Source organism: Solanum stenotomum, chromosome 9 (assembly GCF_019186545.1).
Source record: "Solanum stenotomum isolate F172 chromosome 9, ASM1918654v1, whole genome shotgun sequence".
Classification (NCBI taxonomy): domain Eukaryota; kingdom Viridiplantae; phylum Streptophyta; class Magnoliopsida; order Solanales; family Solanaceae; genus Solanum; species Solanum stenotomum.
This window is the reverse complement of record NC_064290.1, coordinates 57,008,409-57,025,042: the sequence shown is the minus strand read 5'-3', so window position 1 is coordinate 57,025,042 and position 16,634 is coordinate 57,008,409. Positions and strand designations below refer to the sequence as shown.

At 33.3% G+C, this 16,634-nt stretch overlaps 3 protein-coding genes across 3 annotated transcripts; 2 read left to right on the top strand and 1 right to left on the bottom strand.

Annotated features, from left to right (window-relative positions):
• Positions 1–2,725: 2,725 nt before the first annotated feature.
• Positions 2,726–6,105, top strand: LOC125876021 (uncharacterized). Its single transcript, XM_049557116.1, has 3 exons — positions 2,726–3,244; positions 3,843–3,965; positions 4,326–6,105. Exons 1-3 carry the CDS (start codon positions 2,849–2,851, stop codon positions 5,817–5,819), a joined length of 2,013 nt encoding a protein of 670 aa, XP_049413073.1. The 5' UTR covers positions 2,726–2,848; the 3' UTR covers positions 5,820–6,105.
• Positions 6,106–8,226: 2,121 nt separating this feature from the next.
• LOC125876158 (OVARIAN TUMOR DOMAIN-containing deubiquitinating enzyme 2) lies at positions 8,227–13,802 on the top strand. Its single transcript, XM_049557275.1, has 9 exons — positions 8,227–8,364; positions 8,614–8,685; positions 8,799–8,844; positions 10,621–10,729; positions 11,991–12,082; positions 12,187–12,249; positions 12,860–12,978; positions 13,235–13,310; positions 13,394–13,802. The coding sequence occupies exons 2-9, from the start codon at positions 8,621–8,623 to the stop codon at positions 13,448–13,450; spliced, it is 627 nt and encodes a 208-aa protein (XP_049413232.1). The 5' UTR covers positions 8,227–8,364; positions 8,614–8,620; the 3' UTR covers positions 13,451–13,802.
• Positions 13,803–13,807: 5 nt separating this feature from the next.
• LOC125876160 (reactive Intermediate Deaminase A, chloroplastic-like) lies at positions 13,808–15,893 on the bottom strand. Its single transcript, XM_049557278.1, has 6 exons — positions 15,683–15,893; positions 15,141–15,256; positions 15,000–15,044; positions 14,830–14,903; positions 14,693–14,742; positions 13,808–14,097 (listed from the first exon to the last, which is right to left on the bottom strand). Exons 1-6 carry the CDS (start codon positions 15,825–15,827, stop codon positions 14,003–14,005), a joined length of 525 nt encoding a protein of 174 aa, XP_049413235.1. The 5' UTR covers positions 15,828–15,893; the 3' UTR covers positions 13,808–14,002.
• Positions 15,894–16,634: the final 741 nt, after the last annotated feature.

Genomic DNA, 16,634 nt, shown 5'->3' with positions numbered 1-16,634 from the left:
TTCACATCCCATGCTATAGTATAAGAAAATGGATATTTAAGGACCAAAATATAGAGACGAGTTAATAAACTAAGCCTTGAAAGTATACAATAAAGACAAGTTTTCTGACTGGTCTTTAGTTCTTAATTAATTAGCGAAGGGTACAAATTCCCCTCCCTAAATATTAGATATCTGGTCCTAAATATCAACAACATATTTTCTCCTCTCTCAAAACCTAATCTACAAGCTTATCCTTCTCTATACCACTTAAAAACTCCACTTATGAATGAGATTTGTAGGTATTCTATTTTAGACAGGGTGCGCATCGATCAATTCAATTCGATTTATGTATAATCGATTTTTAGTTATTAAATATGCTAAATCAATATTTTTAATCGTTAACGATTTGATTTTTTATTTATCCACTAAAAAATATTCATAAAATAAATAGACAGATTGTTAATCTACTCAGTATAGTTAGATCTTGTTCTTTTTTTTTTATTTTATATAATTGATGGAAAAGGGTTAGAATGGGAACATGCACACAATAAGCCAAAAATGAGTGCACGTGCTTATTCCCTCGGATACCCTGAGAACTAATACACAATCAATCTTTGCAAGTGCACTCACTTTCACCGACTTTAATGCCCTTGATTACTTCTCTTTTTAATTTATGCGATATTAGTTAACTTCATATAATTTAAAAATAATAATAATAATTTTAAAATTTGTAAGTTAAAACAAATTTTAAATATTTATATAATTATAAATTATTATATTAGGGATAAGCAAAATAAATTATTTTTTTTCAAAACAATTCACTATCTTCGAGTTAAGGCTCAAAAACATTCTTATTTTTTCACATAAAGTATTAATAGTCTCTCATATTTTCTATATTGGTTTATTTTTTATTTTCTCCCAAGCTTCTGTTTATAGTTTGACGTTTGTTTTATGCACTATTTAGTATATGTAATGTTCAGTTATCTTCCTCTATGTTTAATATACACGATAATTCCATATAAGAAAAAGTGAGAAAAAGAGTACTCCTTATTTAGTACACCCCAAAAATATCATTATACTTATAAATAAATAAATCAAGAATTATCTTTTTATAAATGCGTCCTAACAAATCATATGCAATTGCGGTGAAATTGCAATATTATACCTAATAGTATTAACTTGTTTCCAAGAAGAGAAATATGCTATTTTAGATAGAGAAAAAAAAAGTGTGTCACATTTATTTAAGTAAAATTACTTTAATAGTTGGATAAGAGACTAGTCAATACTTATTTTTTACAAAATTATGCAAATCTCACTTTTTTTAAAAAAAAATCCATGTAATGTTCAATATTTCCATAGAAGTCCTAATTAATTTGAATTGACATCATATAAGACCTAAAAGGAAATTAGGAAAGGATTTTCTATTAATGTTTTTTTCCTTTATAAATTAAGCTCAAATTCTAGATTCTAACTAATAGCGAGAAATTATATTCATTTCATCATAGCTCTCGATGGTTAGCTGAATTTGCTAGAAGATAATTTTATTCAATGAAATAAGTATTTGTTATCTAATTTCTTATGTCTGATAGACTTTCTTTCTACATTATTGGCAATATTTCTTTTATAGCAATTAATGTGTCATACATTTCTTTTTAGTATGATTAAAAAAAATTACATTATATATTTAAAAATAAATCAATTTTTAAATTTACACCCTTAAAGATATATTTATAATTATATAAAAATCTATAAATTGTTTTAAACCATACGTTGCAGCCCACTATAATTATCAAAACGGAGAAAGTATATGATAATTTTCACTTTTTTAACTTAATATTAATTTAGCTAAAACTCAAGCAAGATATATATTCACCAAATTAGAGTCATCTCATTATTTTATTTTATTAATTAATTAATTAGCATAAAATAGAAAAAGAAAATTGCAGGACAAAGTCATACAACGCTCCCGCTAGGAGAGGTACGTGGGACCCATATGCGTAACGGCAGCCTGCCACTCCTATTTAACTATTTTTAACTGCTCCTTCTATAGTTAACAATCAAACTACGTCGTTTGGATGCAAAACTTTACAATACGACATCGTAATAGTATACTCCTAATCCTATCTCGAGATAAATTCAGGATTTAAATATGTCATAGTAACTAAGTTCATGAGTAAATAATTATAGATATAATAAACAACAACAACATAATCTTATGAAATTCAACAAATAGAGTCTGAGAAGACAGACCGTACACAAACTTTATCTCTATTTCGTAAAGGTAAAACGACTGTTTGATGATTGAATATTTCAGAGATATCGTGTCTAGTGAAACAATAGGTTTTCTTTAAAGCTTCACCTCTCATTTTATCAAATTTTTAGTTTCTTATCCGGCCATCGTATTCAAATTCAGATTCAAGAAAATTCTTGATTCAGTCCTCCATCTTAATAATAGAAAATAAGATTGAATTTATCTAATAAGATAAAACATTTCTTTTTAAACACGATTTTATTTCTTAATAAAGAATTAAAGAGTACTTACGATTTCATCACGATAGCGCGATGTACTCTTAGTGACAATAGAAGATTTTTGGTATAAATGAGAGACGTTGACCGTACAAATCATCTTTACTTATACAGAGTTATACGTATAAATCTCCTCTCTCTCACACACATATATACACAGAAAACACTCTGCATTTCTCTCTTCTTTCTCCTAAAAAACCAAAAGAGATCACAGACACCCCCACCCCACGCCCTCCCCCATACCCCGCATCCCTATCCCCCTACTCCCTTGTACCAGCTCTGAAAGTCTCGGTGAAGCAATAAGCCAAAAAAACTGAGTAATGGCTGAATCTGTGCATCAAAGATGAAGGTCACTGCAAACAATAGAGCTGAGCTTCCAGCAATTGCATCATCCAAACTAGTGAACCCTTTACCCGATTCAGATCTTTTACAAAACCCCTTTTGCTCTAGGAAACCGCCTCGCCGGAAAATCAAGAACTCCGGTGGCGCCGGAGTGAGGTTACGGAGAGATATTCCCGGTGGGAAAAGGAGCAGACCTAATACCCCTTTACTACGATGGAAGTATAACGAGGATGTAAATGACAATGCTTGTACTTGGGAGGACAAATCGACGGTGGAGCTTGGTCGGAAATCTGGCCGGAAAGTTAGAAATTTGGTTTCTGCTAGGAAGTTAGCTGCCGGACTATGGAGGCTTCAGTTGCCGGAATTTCCTAATGTTCCAGCTCAAAAGTTACCTCAGGTAGCTCATTTAAGAAAAAAGATTGCAGCTTTAGGGTTTTTCTAATTTTGGTCATTTATATATTGATTGTAATTAATTGCTTTAATTACATTGACTTAGCATTTGCTTGAATGAGTCGAGACAACCTCTGTCTGAGTTAGGGGTAATGTTTGCGTACACTCTACCCTGTCCAGACCATACTTTGTGGGACTAGACTTGCTATGTTGTTGTTATAATTAGCAATTATGAAAGTATGATTTATTAAGATTGAAGTTGAGATTGTTTTCTCTGGTACCTTTGGTATAATTGTGATTTATGATTGCCTTCATTACTGCTTGCTTTATGTTTTATTTTTATTTTTATTTTCATCTGTTGGTAGTTTTATTAGTCCCTGCTGTTTTAGGATCATAATCATCTCCAAGTTTGTATTTTTATGACCTTAGAGTGAACGGCGACTTTGATAAGTGTTTTATCATTGTAGACCTGATTGCTCGGACTGTTAAAAAATGTTGTTGGGGTGTGTCAGATCCTCCAAAAGTAGTACATTTTTGTTGGATCCAACATGGTTATGGTAGCTTTAAGCAACTTTTTCAATTTCATTTTCCTTTCCTTCGTGCAGGCTGGTCATATTGATCTACCCTTTTTCGACCATCATCATATTAAAGAGAATGATTCTCACATTGATGATTCAGTGCAGAGTCCACGATCTGTCTCCGGTCCAAGATATGGTCTTTATCACAAGGTATGTTTGATGCCTTTTCAGTTTTTTGTCAATGTTGTCTATGCTGTCTAAGGTCCTTTAGGTAAGTCCTAAAGTTATGTCGAATAATCCAAAGCAATGTGATAGGCTCAGGGGAGAAATCCTGGAGTTATCGGGAGTTGATGAATGCTTCAATATTTTCTTTGAGTATTAGAAACCCAATGCGGTTGGGCCCTTCCCTCGACCTTCGCATAGCTGGAAGCTTAGTGCACTGTGCTGCACTTTTCTATCAGATACTTTTGGTCTAGGTTCTTAGTTTATCATGTTACGTTTTCACCATTGCTCGTCTCGTTGTTTCCACATTTTCTGATCTAACAAAGGAGTTACTTCTATATTCTGTAGCTAGAGCCCTCATTTCAATATCCAAACTCTGCTATGGAGGGGGCAACAAAGTGGGATCCAGTTGGCTGGACAATAGCTGAGGAAATAAAGGAGATTTACGGCCATCAGAAGGTTCCTAATAAACAGTCGAAGACTGCTGCAATGATTTCCACCCTTGAGGCAGAATTAGAGCAGGCTCGCACCCGAATTCATCAACTTGAGATGGAGCGACGGTCTTCAAAAAAGAAACTCGAACAGTTTTTGAGAAAACTTAGTGAAGAGAAAGCAGCCTGGAGATGCCGAGAACATGAGAAAATTCGTGCAATTATAGATGATATGAAAGCCGATTTGTCCAGAGAGAAGAAAAACCGACAGAGGCTGGAAATAGTCAACTCCAAGTTAGTTAATGAATTGGCTGATGCCAAGTTATCAGCAAAGCGCTATTTTCAAGATTACGAAAAAGAAAGGAAGGGTAGAGAGTTGATAGAGGAAGTGTGTGAAGAATTAGCCAAGGAAATTGGAGAAGACAAGGCTGAAGTCGAGGCATTGAAGAGAGAATCTCATTCACTTAGGGAGGAAGTAGATGAAGAAAGAAAGATGTTGCAGATGGCTGAGGTTTGGCGTGAGGAACGGGTTCAGATGAAGCTAGTTGATGCTAAGGTGACACTGGAAGAGAAGTATTCCCAAATGAATAGACTAATTGCAGAGTTAGAGTCTTTCCTAGGTTCTAGAGGTATGAACCCCGACGAGGAAGTGATCAAACGAGCTGAGCAACTCAAACAGGAAGCTGCTTCGGTGAATATTCGTGATATCAGTGAATTCACTTATGAACCTCCAAATCCAGATGATATATTCTCAGTGTTCGAGGACCTTAATTTTGTTGAAAATAATGAAAGGGAGGTTGAGCCATGTCCTGCATACAGTTCTGCTAGCCATCCCTCCAAAATTTGCACATTCAGTCCTGATGACGGTGCATACAATAAAGACAACTTCCTCAGACATTCTCTTGCGTATAATCAGAGCGATTTAGAGGAAGAGGGAAGTGAATGGGAAACAGTGAGCCATCTCGACGAGCAAGGTTCTAGTTATTCTGCTGAAGGAAGCGTCTGTTCTGTCAACAAGAACTGCAGGCACAGCAATGCCTCAATGGAGATAAGTGAAGTATATTCAGGGCAAGGTCGACAACTTAAGAAGGTGTCGTCTATATCTAGGCTTTGGAAATCAAACGGAGACAACTACAAAAAGATATCAGTTGAAGGAATAAACGGGAGACTATCAAATGGAAGGCTATCGAATGATGCCACCCTATCTCCAGATTGTGGTTCTAGTAAAGGTGAATTCAGCCCTTCAGGGAGCTCACTTGACTCAGGCAATCCACAAATAACACGAGGGATGAAAGGGTGCATTGATTGGCCGCGTAACTCTCACAAGCACAGTTTAAAAGCAAAACTTCTGGAAGCAAGAATGGAGAGCCAGAAGGTCCAGTTACGCCACGTCTTGAAACAGAAGATCTAGAAGACTACTACTACAAGTTTTGATTTTGCCCGAATCATCGGTCTCACTCAGCTGAGATATCAGTAAAAACTGAAACAGTAGTAGTCCACATTTTATGCTTACTGAAACTTCTTTGTGTATCAATCAGAACTGCTATATAGTAATTTCATGTAATTTAGAAGATGCATTATTGGCCACTATTTATATCTTTTAAAGGTATGATTTAGTGGCCAATTATTACATCATTTAACAGAAGTTTCAGTACGAGGAGAAAAAAACTTTGTATAATTGAATTCCTTTATTCCTTTGTTTCTGCCTGAAATAATTGTCCTTCTGCATTTGCCTGCATAGACCTGATGTTTACGTCAAATCAATGAATATATGACACATGTCTTCACATGTACTTTTATCATTAAGTCATAGTTAATCAATAAACATTCTCTTCTTTGATTTATGACTTAACCATGATAAATCAGTATAGTTTGAAGTAAATATCGGGTACGTGTAAGTTTTTACCAATTTACCATGCCAAAATATTAACACAACTGAAACCTGACCTCCTAATATTCATTTAAACTGTATGTTTTATATTTTGAAAGGGTAAAATGCAATAATAATTGTTTTTAGAGGTATCAAATGTAGTGCCAAGGGGAAAATGGTGGGGGTAGTTTTGCACTTTTCTAAAAACATAATGACTCAAATTGACCCATAATGCTGAATTTTGTCTCTATTCTAACAATTCGATGTGATTTTACTTATCAAGATCTTGAGTATAATTTAATGTTTCCTTGATTTTTTCTCTTTTAGACTTTTTTTGTAATTCGATGACTGTTAATAGCTTATTTAAGGTCATTATAACTTTATGAATAATTAAAAGTTTATAAGATATTCGAGTAGAATTATTGGATTTTGTCAATAAAAATAATATAGAAAACTAAACTAGTGAAAAAATCATAGACAAAAAGACCCCCCCACATATAGAATAAAACATTTATTAGTGGATGAGATATTAAAATCCAACGTACCAAAATAAATAAATAATAGAGGATAGAATCCTATGCATTAGACCAATAATCTTTTCTGGACAGTAATTATTCCCTTTTTTTGGATCATGGTATCTTTATATTTCACAAAATACATTATTAGTAATTTTATATTTATGGAGAATCACTAGAGATTAGGAACATATTTGGTTAAACTATCAAATTCAGCTAATTTTTAAAAGTTGTTACTATTTTCTTCGTCTCAAATTATCTATCGTGATTTTCTTTTACACGTCTCTTTAAAAACATTAACAAAAATGATTTTTTAAATAGTTTATCCTTCATTGATATTTTAATAACCATCCCCATATAATAGAGATGTTTGTAGCATCGAAGAACAATAACTACAAGGGTGAAATATGAAAAAATAATTAAATTTGTTTTGAACTTTTAAAATGATAAATTATTTGAGTTTACTTTATTTAGAAAATACGACAAATAATTTGAAACGGAGGAAATAGTTAGTTTGATGATATATGTTTTGATACGAAGAATGTCCTTGTACTATTTTGATTCTCCACTTTGATAGTTTCAAACTAAAAACAATTTTTTGGGTGAAATATTCTTGGAAGAATTTACCTTTTTTCAGCTTTCAAAATGAGATTTTTACATGAAAAGAAGATTCAATAAAAATGATAACATGCATGTGTAATGTATTGATATAGTATAAAATAGTATATAATAGTTTAGTTTTTCAATGATTTTTTTTTTCAATTCCGGCCAACTCAAATATCCTCTAAACGATCCCAAATTTTAGATATGAGCCTCTCTCGAAGTTACGAGTCTTTTGATAAATTATTCACTCGAAACAATTCACATTTAGGTACGCCTAATTTTAAAATCGAGTTTTAATTGTTGAACATGGAATATTCCTAAATTTCCTTTCACGTTTCTAACGCCTAAAAACGTCTCTCAATGTTTTATTTATTCAAAATGATTCATATTTACGACATATTCAATTTTAGAATTAAATTTTGAAAAAATTGGGTGAACTTAGTGTTAAGCCTCCTTTCACGTTTTCAAGGCCTAAACACAACTACCTAACTTCATATAATTAGTAATATCTATAGTTTCAGATATTAGATATTTTCATAACTAAACTAAAACTAATTGGTGAAATGGTTTAAGTCCGATACCCCATATTTTTTATCGTTTTTCTTCGTTTTCATCTAAGAATCTTAAAAATTATTTTTAAATTTTGAGTTCGGCTCTGCTTTGAATTCGAGTGTAACTACATCGACCGAATGACCATTTTAGATAATAAATGATAATTGAATTACTTTGAATAAATCTTTTTGATTCAATGAACATTTTATCTAATTTTCCTTTTAAATTATTTGAAAATATCTTCTTCTCTTACCTAAAAATTACATTTAGTTTCTAAAAAAGCATTAAAAGTTTGGCCAACAAAATATAATATAGCAACAACAGTATTTCTTCTCCTATCTTACGCTTTCTCAAGATTCGTAACTTGTCTTTCCATTTTCAATTGTTGTAAAGTTAAAGCAATTCCCTGTTTTGCGGTAAGTTCATATATAGATCTGCAACTATTTTTGAATTTTTTCTAATTTGTTGTCTGATAGATATCTCGTGTAATCTAAGCTGGGTTTTTTTTTGCGATTTTTTTGGGTTCAATTTCTTGTAGCAACTGTTCATTCAGATAAAGGTTTAGTTTTTATGATTAATTGACATTTTTCCTTATTTGGGTGTTTATGGAATTGGTGTTGTTGTAAAGAAAAAAACTGGAAATTTGAGTTGTTTACATTTTGTAGGTTGAAGATGGAAGGTTCTATTGTAAGAAGAGTGATTCCATCTGATAACAGTTGTCTTTTTAATGCTGTTGGGTAAATTCTATTCCCATTTTACTTTGTTCTTGTTCTCTAATTTGCAGTTGGAATTGGAGATGGTGTGTTTCGAAATTTTGAATAAATATATTGTTGTTTCTTGTTTTATGCAGTTATGTGATGGACCGTGACAGAAACAAAGCCCCCGAGCTAAGACAGGTTCTAGTTTTGCCTTTGAAATTACTCTGTTAAAGCACTTATTCGTGTTATGCTAGTCAAGAATGTTATATGGGGATAGATTAGCTGTGTTGCTGTTATATCTTATTGATTTAACAAGTGCAGTGAAGAGTCGTAGTTGTAGTCCTGTAGCTAGTGATGGAAGGAACCTTCTTTTTATTTATTTATTAGATATATCATAGACTTTTCTTGAGAAAAACTGCTAGCGGTGTAGCGAGAAATCGAAAATGTGTGTGTGAACTTCTTGGTGAAGAAGATTGTATAAAAATCAATTATGCAGGTGGATTGTATTGTGAGTGTAAATGTGTGCTTTTGATTTTGCAAAAAAAAGATGGGAAAAAACAAGGGTGCAGGTGAGTGGAGTGAATGTATGTGTAGTGTTTGTGGATGAGTTAGATTAAGTAAAAGCTTATTATGAGATAGGTGCTGGTTCAGAACATTTTTTTTTTTTAATGAAGCCAGTGTGTTTTTCATTGCCTTAGGAAATATTTTCTCTTTCGTGTAGTTATAGAATAGTATGATAGTTTGTTCAGTTTAAAGGAGTCAGCTTTAGTGGATAGGACTTTCCAGGAAATGAGATGAGGTGAAGGCCAACTTCTGTGCTTAGACGTCAATACGCAAAACTATTTTGTGTCTGTGAACTTTTATGAATAGTCTATGCATCCCGAGGTTGGTGCATCTCGTTAAGTGTGGGCCATGGAGAAGCATTGGGAACCACCACCCTGTCTCTAGGCACCTCTGGAAGGAAGGGAGTTGACAACGTACATGCTTCCCTTTACTCCTTCCTGGAGGATGTCTAGAGCAGATTATCTTAAAAAGCAGAAATGAAAGGGAATAAAGACTATTTACAGTCAAGATTTAGGAATTCAAGAAAGATAATGGATAAATGATTGCTGCCCATAACCTTATTTCTCGTTGTGGAACTTACATAGTTACATGTAACACTTTCTCTTGACTTTTTGCAAAGCCTCTATGTCATGGTTTATTAAGGAGTTCTGTACACTTCATTCAATCATCTATGCCTCAATCTGAGACTAGTTAGGGTCAGCTATATAATACTCATCAACTATGTGCTAGTTAAGCCCATTTGATTCTATTAGTCAATTATGCCTTTTGAGCCAAATTAAGGGATCTCTAGAATTTGAAGTTTCTTGTATTCACATTTCTCCGTAATAGCATAGGACAACTTCCCATTTAATACTAACCTGAGTGTCGATGTATTGATGTGTCAAAAAAAGTATGTGTAATGCATTCAGTACACTTAGGACTGAAGAGTAGTTGCTGGTGATCTCACCCATCCCTGAGATGGTTTCTCTTTTAGTTAATAAAGAAAAATGATTTTTTTTCTTATGGATTATGTTACTTATCAATCTCTAGAGGTGGTGAAACTCATCAAGTGTCTGACCCAGAGATGATTTTTAATTTCAATCTCATACCCAGGGAACCAAATTACACAAGGAAAAAGGTTTAATTTAGTGAAAAGACATGCCTAAGGTTTTTGGGTACTGGATACTTTCTCAGACATCAATGGTTGGATAGGGAATCTAGGCTTATAATAATTTTGTAACAATTTGTTCGCCATAGGAGAAATTCAGTTCAGGAAGCTACTTTATAGAAAAGCTAACAGTTTCTTGTTATTTAGTTATAATATGTGAAATGTGACTCAAGTTGATAGTTTGATATGGTGTAGTGCTTGGAATATTTCGTAAAGCTCACTACTCCTCATCCATGACACTTTATACATTTCAATATTTGAAGGTTATTGCTGGAACAGTTGCCAGTGATCCAGAAAAATATTCTGATGCCTTCCTTGGGAAGTCCAACAAGGAGTATTGTGATTGGATTCTTAACCCAGAGAAATGGGGAGGTATGTCTTATCGTCTGTTTTAAAGTTATCTTATTCTGGGATGATTTTAACTACTCAGAAACAACCTCTCTATCTCTATGAGGTAGGGGTAAGGTCTGAGATTACACTGGGTATGTTGTTGTTGTTGCATGATTTCAACTACTGGAGTCCTGTTAGGATAACAGTGATTTCACTAGTCGTGCTGTTGGTATATCTCAGATAGTTTGGCTGTATAACTAGGTGGTCAAAGGTTACAATTACTTCCATGACTGCTTTGGTAAAGCCATTGGTAAAAGTTAAAACTCGAGAATTACTGCTTATAATTGCTTAAAAGGACCTAATAAGTGAGACTCATATAACATTCTAGTGAAACCTATGACACTAATGAATTGCAGTTTTTTTGTTGTATGAACAAATATTACTGTTCTGTTTGGGCGTGCGTCTCAAAGCTATAACTCTGTATACATGCATTGAGCTTCCTTTTTGATGTTTTAAGTTGGCTATTAAAGTGGAAAATTCTTAATATTTTAAATAAATAAAAATGATCCTTCTTGTTGTGGAATTTCGTTGATTTCTTCTTGTAGTCTCTTGCTCAATTGAAATTTTTTGTCTTATTCCTTCATGGGAGGGAATCGGGTTGATCTTTTGTTTTCTACAGTATCTTCATTGGAGGAGAAAATCTAGTTACGCTCTTCTCTGTTTTGTCTTCATTTGAAGGGGAGGTTGGTTTAAAATAAAAGGATTATTGTGCTGAGTTGTATACTGAATATCAAAGGGTTAGCTGGGTAGAGTCATCTGATAGGCTTCAAGAGAAGAAAATGGGCTTGAAGTCGGAAAGTAACTGCACTTGCAGTGATGTAGACATTTTGGAGAAAGAAGTAAAAAGATAAAAACTTGCAATCTCATGATGCTTCTTTGGATTTCTGGAGCACCTGTGGGATACCTATACCAGTGGAGGCTTGGAATCCTGTTTGGAATCCCCTTCATGATGCAATAGAAGTTTATTTACTTATCAATCTCCCAAGTAGCTTGGGTTTGAGGTGTAATTGTTGTCGTTTGTTGTATCAGAAAAAGAAAAAGGTGCATCATCGATAAATATTTTGTGCTATATGCTGTTTTTTTTTACTTTTTCCTTTTGTAAGCCAAGTCTATTTCACAGCATTATGATTAGCTGGAAGAACTCTAGTTTCTGTTGCTTAGGAACATCCCTTTCTTATCTAATCATTGCAGTTCTTGTTATTTGTTTTGTGTTTCTTACCTTTGAAACACTTACTCTCTTAAGGGGCCATAGAGCTTTCAATATTGGCTGACCACTACGGACGAGAAATTGCAGCCTATGATATCCAAACAACGCGCTGTGATCTGTATGGACAGGTTAGCATTTAGCTAGTAGGATGTGTAATCAGCTATGTCTACACGAGTCATTTGACAATTCCTGATTCTTCTGAACCACCTTTATATGGCTTAATGTTAAACAGGGAAAGAACTATCAGGAAAGAGTAATGCTGATTTATGATGGACTTCATTATGATGCTTTGGCTGTATGGTCTCTCTCTCTCTCTCTCTCTCTGCACATTCACCTTCTTGATCATTCTGTTTCCGTTCAGGAGGAACAAGAAGGAGAGATTCAATTTTGTGAAGATTTTTAGGTCTTGCAAATATTTGGACTGTAGGCACAGTTAAGGACCTAGACTTTGTTTGGTATCTTGTCAAATCAATTAATGACTTTAGAATATGAGATAGGATTAGTGATCTATATATGATACCAATGATTGCTAAAAAGGGACAGATGACTGCTTCACTTAGCTAATCTGTTGGGTCATTTTTTATTTACGCCCATCTTTAGTTTGCTTTTTGTTGGGTTATTTGCAAAATAGGAAGTGTATGTAATGGGTAGGGTCTCTTTATATCATCTATCTTTGGGGTATGTGCCCTTCTCTAGTGCTATTCATAACGAATATTTGCATTTTTACCCATCATCAGAAATATGAAATTATTAGGTGCTGCATTGCTGGTTAGTAGTGTGAAATCATTTAGCTAACATTTGTATAAAGAATTTTCCATCTTTTGACAAAGCTTCTTGAAGTTAAATTTCCTTTTTTAAGTCTCTATTATCCTAATTACAGCTAGTTTCATGTTTACAATCGACAGATGTCCCCTGCTGAAGGAGCTCCAGAGGAGTTTGATCAGACAATTTTTTCTGTACAGAGAGATGGGACTGTAGGACCAGCTGAGAGGCTTGCTCTTAATCTGGTTAAGGACCAACAAAGGTATAAGTGTCGTCCTTTAAAGCAGAAAATGACTAAGTTTGGTGTTGGGGGAGAATTTTATAACGGCCAGATGAACAAGTATCACGTCCTTGTTCTTATGCTGCTTTGGATTTATGGTTGGGTCAAAATATTATGTGTTCTAACTCAGAGTTGCCTTACATTTTTATAATAAAACATATTTTGCTGCAAGGAAATGAATAGAAACTACTTATATCTACTAATTACTTTGCTGTTATCTATTATTGCTTCATTGCAGGAAGAGGAGCTATACTGACACAGCCAACTTCACGTTGCGATGTGGAGTTTGCCAAATTGGGGTTATCGGCCAAAAGGTTCAGATCTTGCTTCTTGTAATTATTCTGCCTACTTTCTTAAGCTTGCAACTTCGTTTGCTAAAAGTTGCATTCCTATGCAGGAAGCTGTAGAGCATGCACAAGCAACTGGACATGTGAACTTCCAGGAATACAAATGAAAGAAACAAGAAACAAAGCAAAACATAATCGATTACTTCTTTGTACCGGTGAAAACCAATTTCATGCGACTGTCTGCATATGACTAGAAAGTAGATTTCATTTTTAATCGAAAGGTGTGTGATTTCTGTTAATTTGCTGATGCATTGTTGTGCTATAGAAATTTGTGTCCCATTTTAGACAGAACAAAGAGAAATAGAGATACTAGAGGTGTGTATTAGTGGAAGAAATACAACTTTGACATGTATTCTTGTTGATGTATCTGATACATGTGCTACACTTGCAGTGACAGCACAAGTTCTTCTTAAATAGTGTTAAATCTGTCGATTAGTAATAATAATGCAAGTAATTTGAACGTGCTCGATGAATTCTTATTATGTGGACTGAAAGAGCCCTTTTTTACAGAATTTATTGGTGCTGCACTCTGCAGCAATGGAGATTGAATCTAAAGCAGAGTATCAAGAGACTCTGAATTAAAGACTTAAATCTCCTTTATTTAACTTTATTTGAATCTAAAATCATAGCTGCCATGGAAGTTGAAGACTTGAATCTGTTTAACATACTGCTATGCAATCAATTTCAATTTTTGCATTCAGGGGTAATCCTGCTGCTTGAAAAGTTGAACGTGCTGGTGCAGGATCTGGAAAATCTGCAACATTGATATATATATCCATGTTAGTACATAATAGTAATATGCGTTATTTGAGCCGTGGGTCTTTCGGAAACAATCTTTCTAACTTTAGTAAGCAAGTGTAAGATCTGTGTACATTCTATACTTTTCAGACTCTACTTTTGAGATTACACTGAGTATGTTGTTGTTTACAATAGTGAATATACGTTATTTGAGTCGAGGATCTTTTGGAAACAAATGAGGTAGAGGTAAGGTTGCGAACATTCTACCCACTCCATGCCCTATTTGTGGAAATTAAACTGGATATATTTTTGTTGTTTACAAATAACATTTTGCTCAAGTCTAAGATCAATCATCTCAATTTCTTGACAGATAAGTCCCTAAATTTCTAAACTAAATAAGACACTTATAATTGCGATCTTGCTGTATTGTGACTCTTTTTTTAAGTTACCATTGCAAACTTAATAGAAATAATTCAATTTTCGATACCCATATTGAGATCCTGACTTTAATATGAAGAGTTACCTGTCTTAGGTATACATAATTTCAAAGTTTGACCTAATCTAACTTAATTATTAGTACTAATAATACTATGAAAGGTAGTTGTACTCACATTTAGCATAAATTGCATTGACTTTCTGGAAGTCCCCTAGATCAGCCAACCTGTAGGTTAATATTATTATTCAACATCAATAATCAAAATTAACTATATTATAAGGAAACACAAAAAACTTTAATTATGCATCATACATGATTGTTGTCTTAACAGCTGCAGAATAGCTAACACCGCCAGCTTTAAGTATCTCCCCAATATTTTTCAGAGCCTGAAAAAATCATTATGAAACTCAGATATTTTGTGTTTAGTCGAACAATGTCATATAAATTAAAACAGAAGAAATAAAATTAATTATTCAAAAAACCTGTTCTGTTTGATCCTCCACATTGTCTGATATGAGTGCTCCAGTCTACAGTCAATCACAAAAAATAATTATAAAATATCAACCAATGTAACAAATTAAAATGATGTAATTAAGGATTAAAAATGATTAATTATCACTAACCTCAGGAATAAGACCTAGAGAACCAGATACATAAATGAAATTATTAGCCTTAATTCCTTGAGAATATGGCCCCACTGCAGCTGGTGCCTTATCTGTACTAATTTCCTCCTTTTTACCTAAAAAAAAATTAAATATCATAACTAAAACTTTAGACAAATAATCAAATATTATTACTCTTCCGTTTCAAAATAAATGATATTCTTTTTTAGAGAGAAATATCAAAAACACCCCTAAATTTGGCGTAAATTATTAATTTCATTTTCGAACTATTGACAATCTTAAAAACACCCCTTTACTTGACTAACTGAAGCTAAATACACCCCGATGTTGCAACATTAGTGAAATACACCCCTAAATTCTCATCAAGTTTAGGGGTATTTTCAACACTTCTCTCGATTTTTATTAAGAACTTCATGCTCGTACAAGAGCTTGAGACCACTTGTTATGTCATACTGCATATCGAGAGTGTATCGGGGTGTATATAACAAGTAAAAATGAACGGAAAAAGTAATAAATAATAAAACAAAGGAATGAGATGTCACCGGTACTGGCTAAGCAAACGAAAGGAGCGCGTGAATTAGCAACTGACACGCGTCCAATTCCGATGGCCATCGGAGTACGGCTGTGCCCGGCGTTTACTGCCGTTGCCGGCATATAGAAGCTTCCCGATGCGACGGAGAACGCCATTTTGAATAATTTGAAATATACTAATAAATCACTTACTAAGTAGTGTAATATTTATTAATTTCATGCAGCTGTAAGATCGATCCATATGTTTTTATAGTGGTTTTTGTATCATAATTCCACGTTTTTTAAATGTTTGATTTCTTTTGAATGATCCCTTTCATTCAACGCAACTGGCGTGTCGTATCAAAATTGTTATTTTCCCTGTTTTAATTTATGTGACACTTCTTGTTTTTTGAGAGTTAAACAGTTTAACTCTGAGCGAAAATTTGTGTGTGGAATCTTTAATTTTTTTGAAATGAAATTTATATATTTGTAAACTACATAAAAAGAAAGTAATATAAGTCACAATAATTGACAATTCAAAATAATTAAAAGATATATGAAAAATTTATAGTCAAAGATAGACTTGTTTGAATCTCGAAATTCAAAAAATGTCACATATATATAATAATTTTTGGTTTTGCTTCTGAACTTAATAATTTTTGTCCAAATTTAATATATGCTTTCACCCATAGTGTATCATTCTCAAAATTGACAAAAAATTCGAGTAAATTTCTATTACTTTTTTCCTATTCTCTCTTCTTTTAACGATTTTTTATTTTATATGGTGTTAAACATGTGGTATTTTCCTCTTGATATTTTATCATGGAAGGTCTGTTATCTTATTTTTAATATATAATTTTGTATTTTTGTATATAAGAATGGAATCTTTTTTGGTCCCGAAATAGTTATCGATAAAATTTTAAAATTTATTTTTTGAGTTGGTGGTTGATGTTAAATGTTAAAGTGGTCCTTTAGGTCTAAATT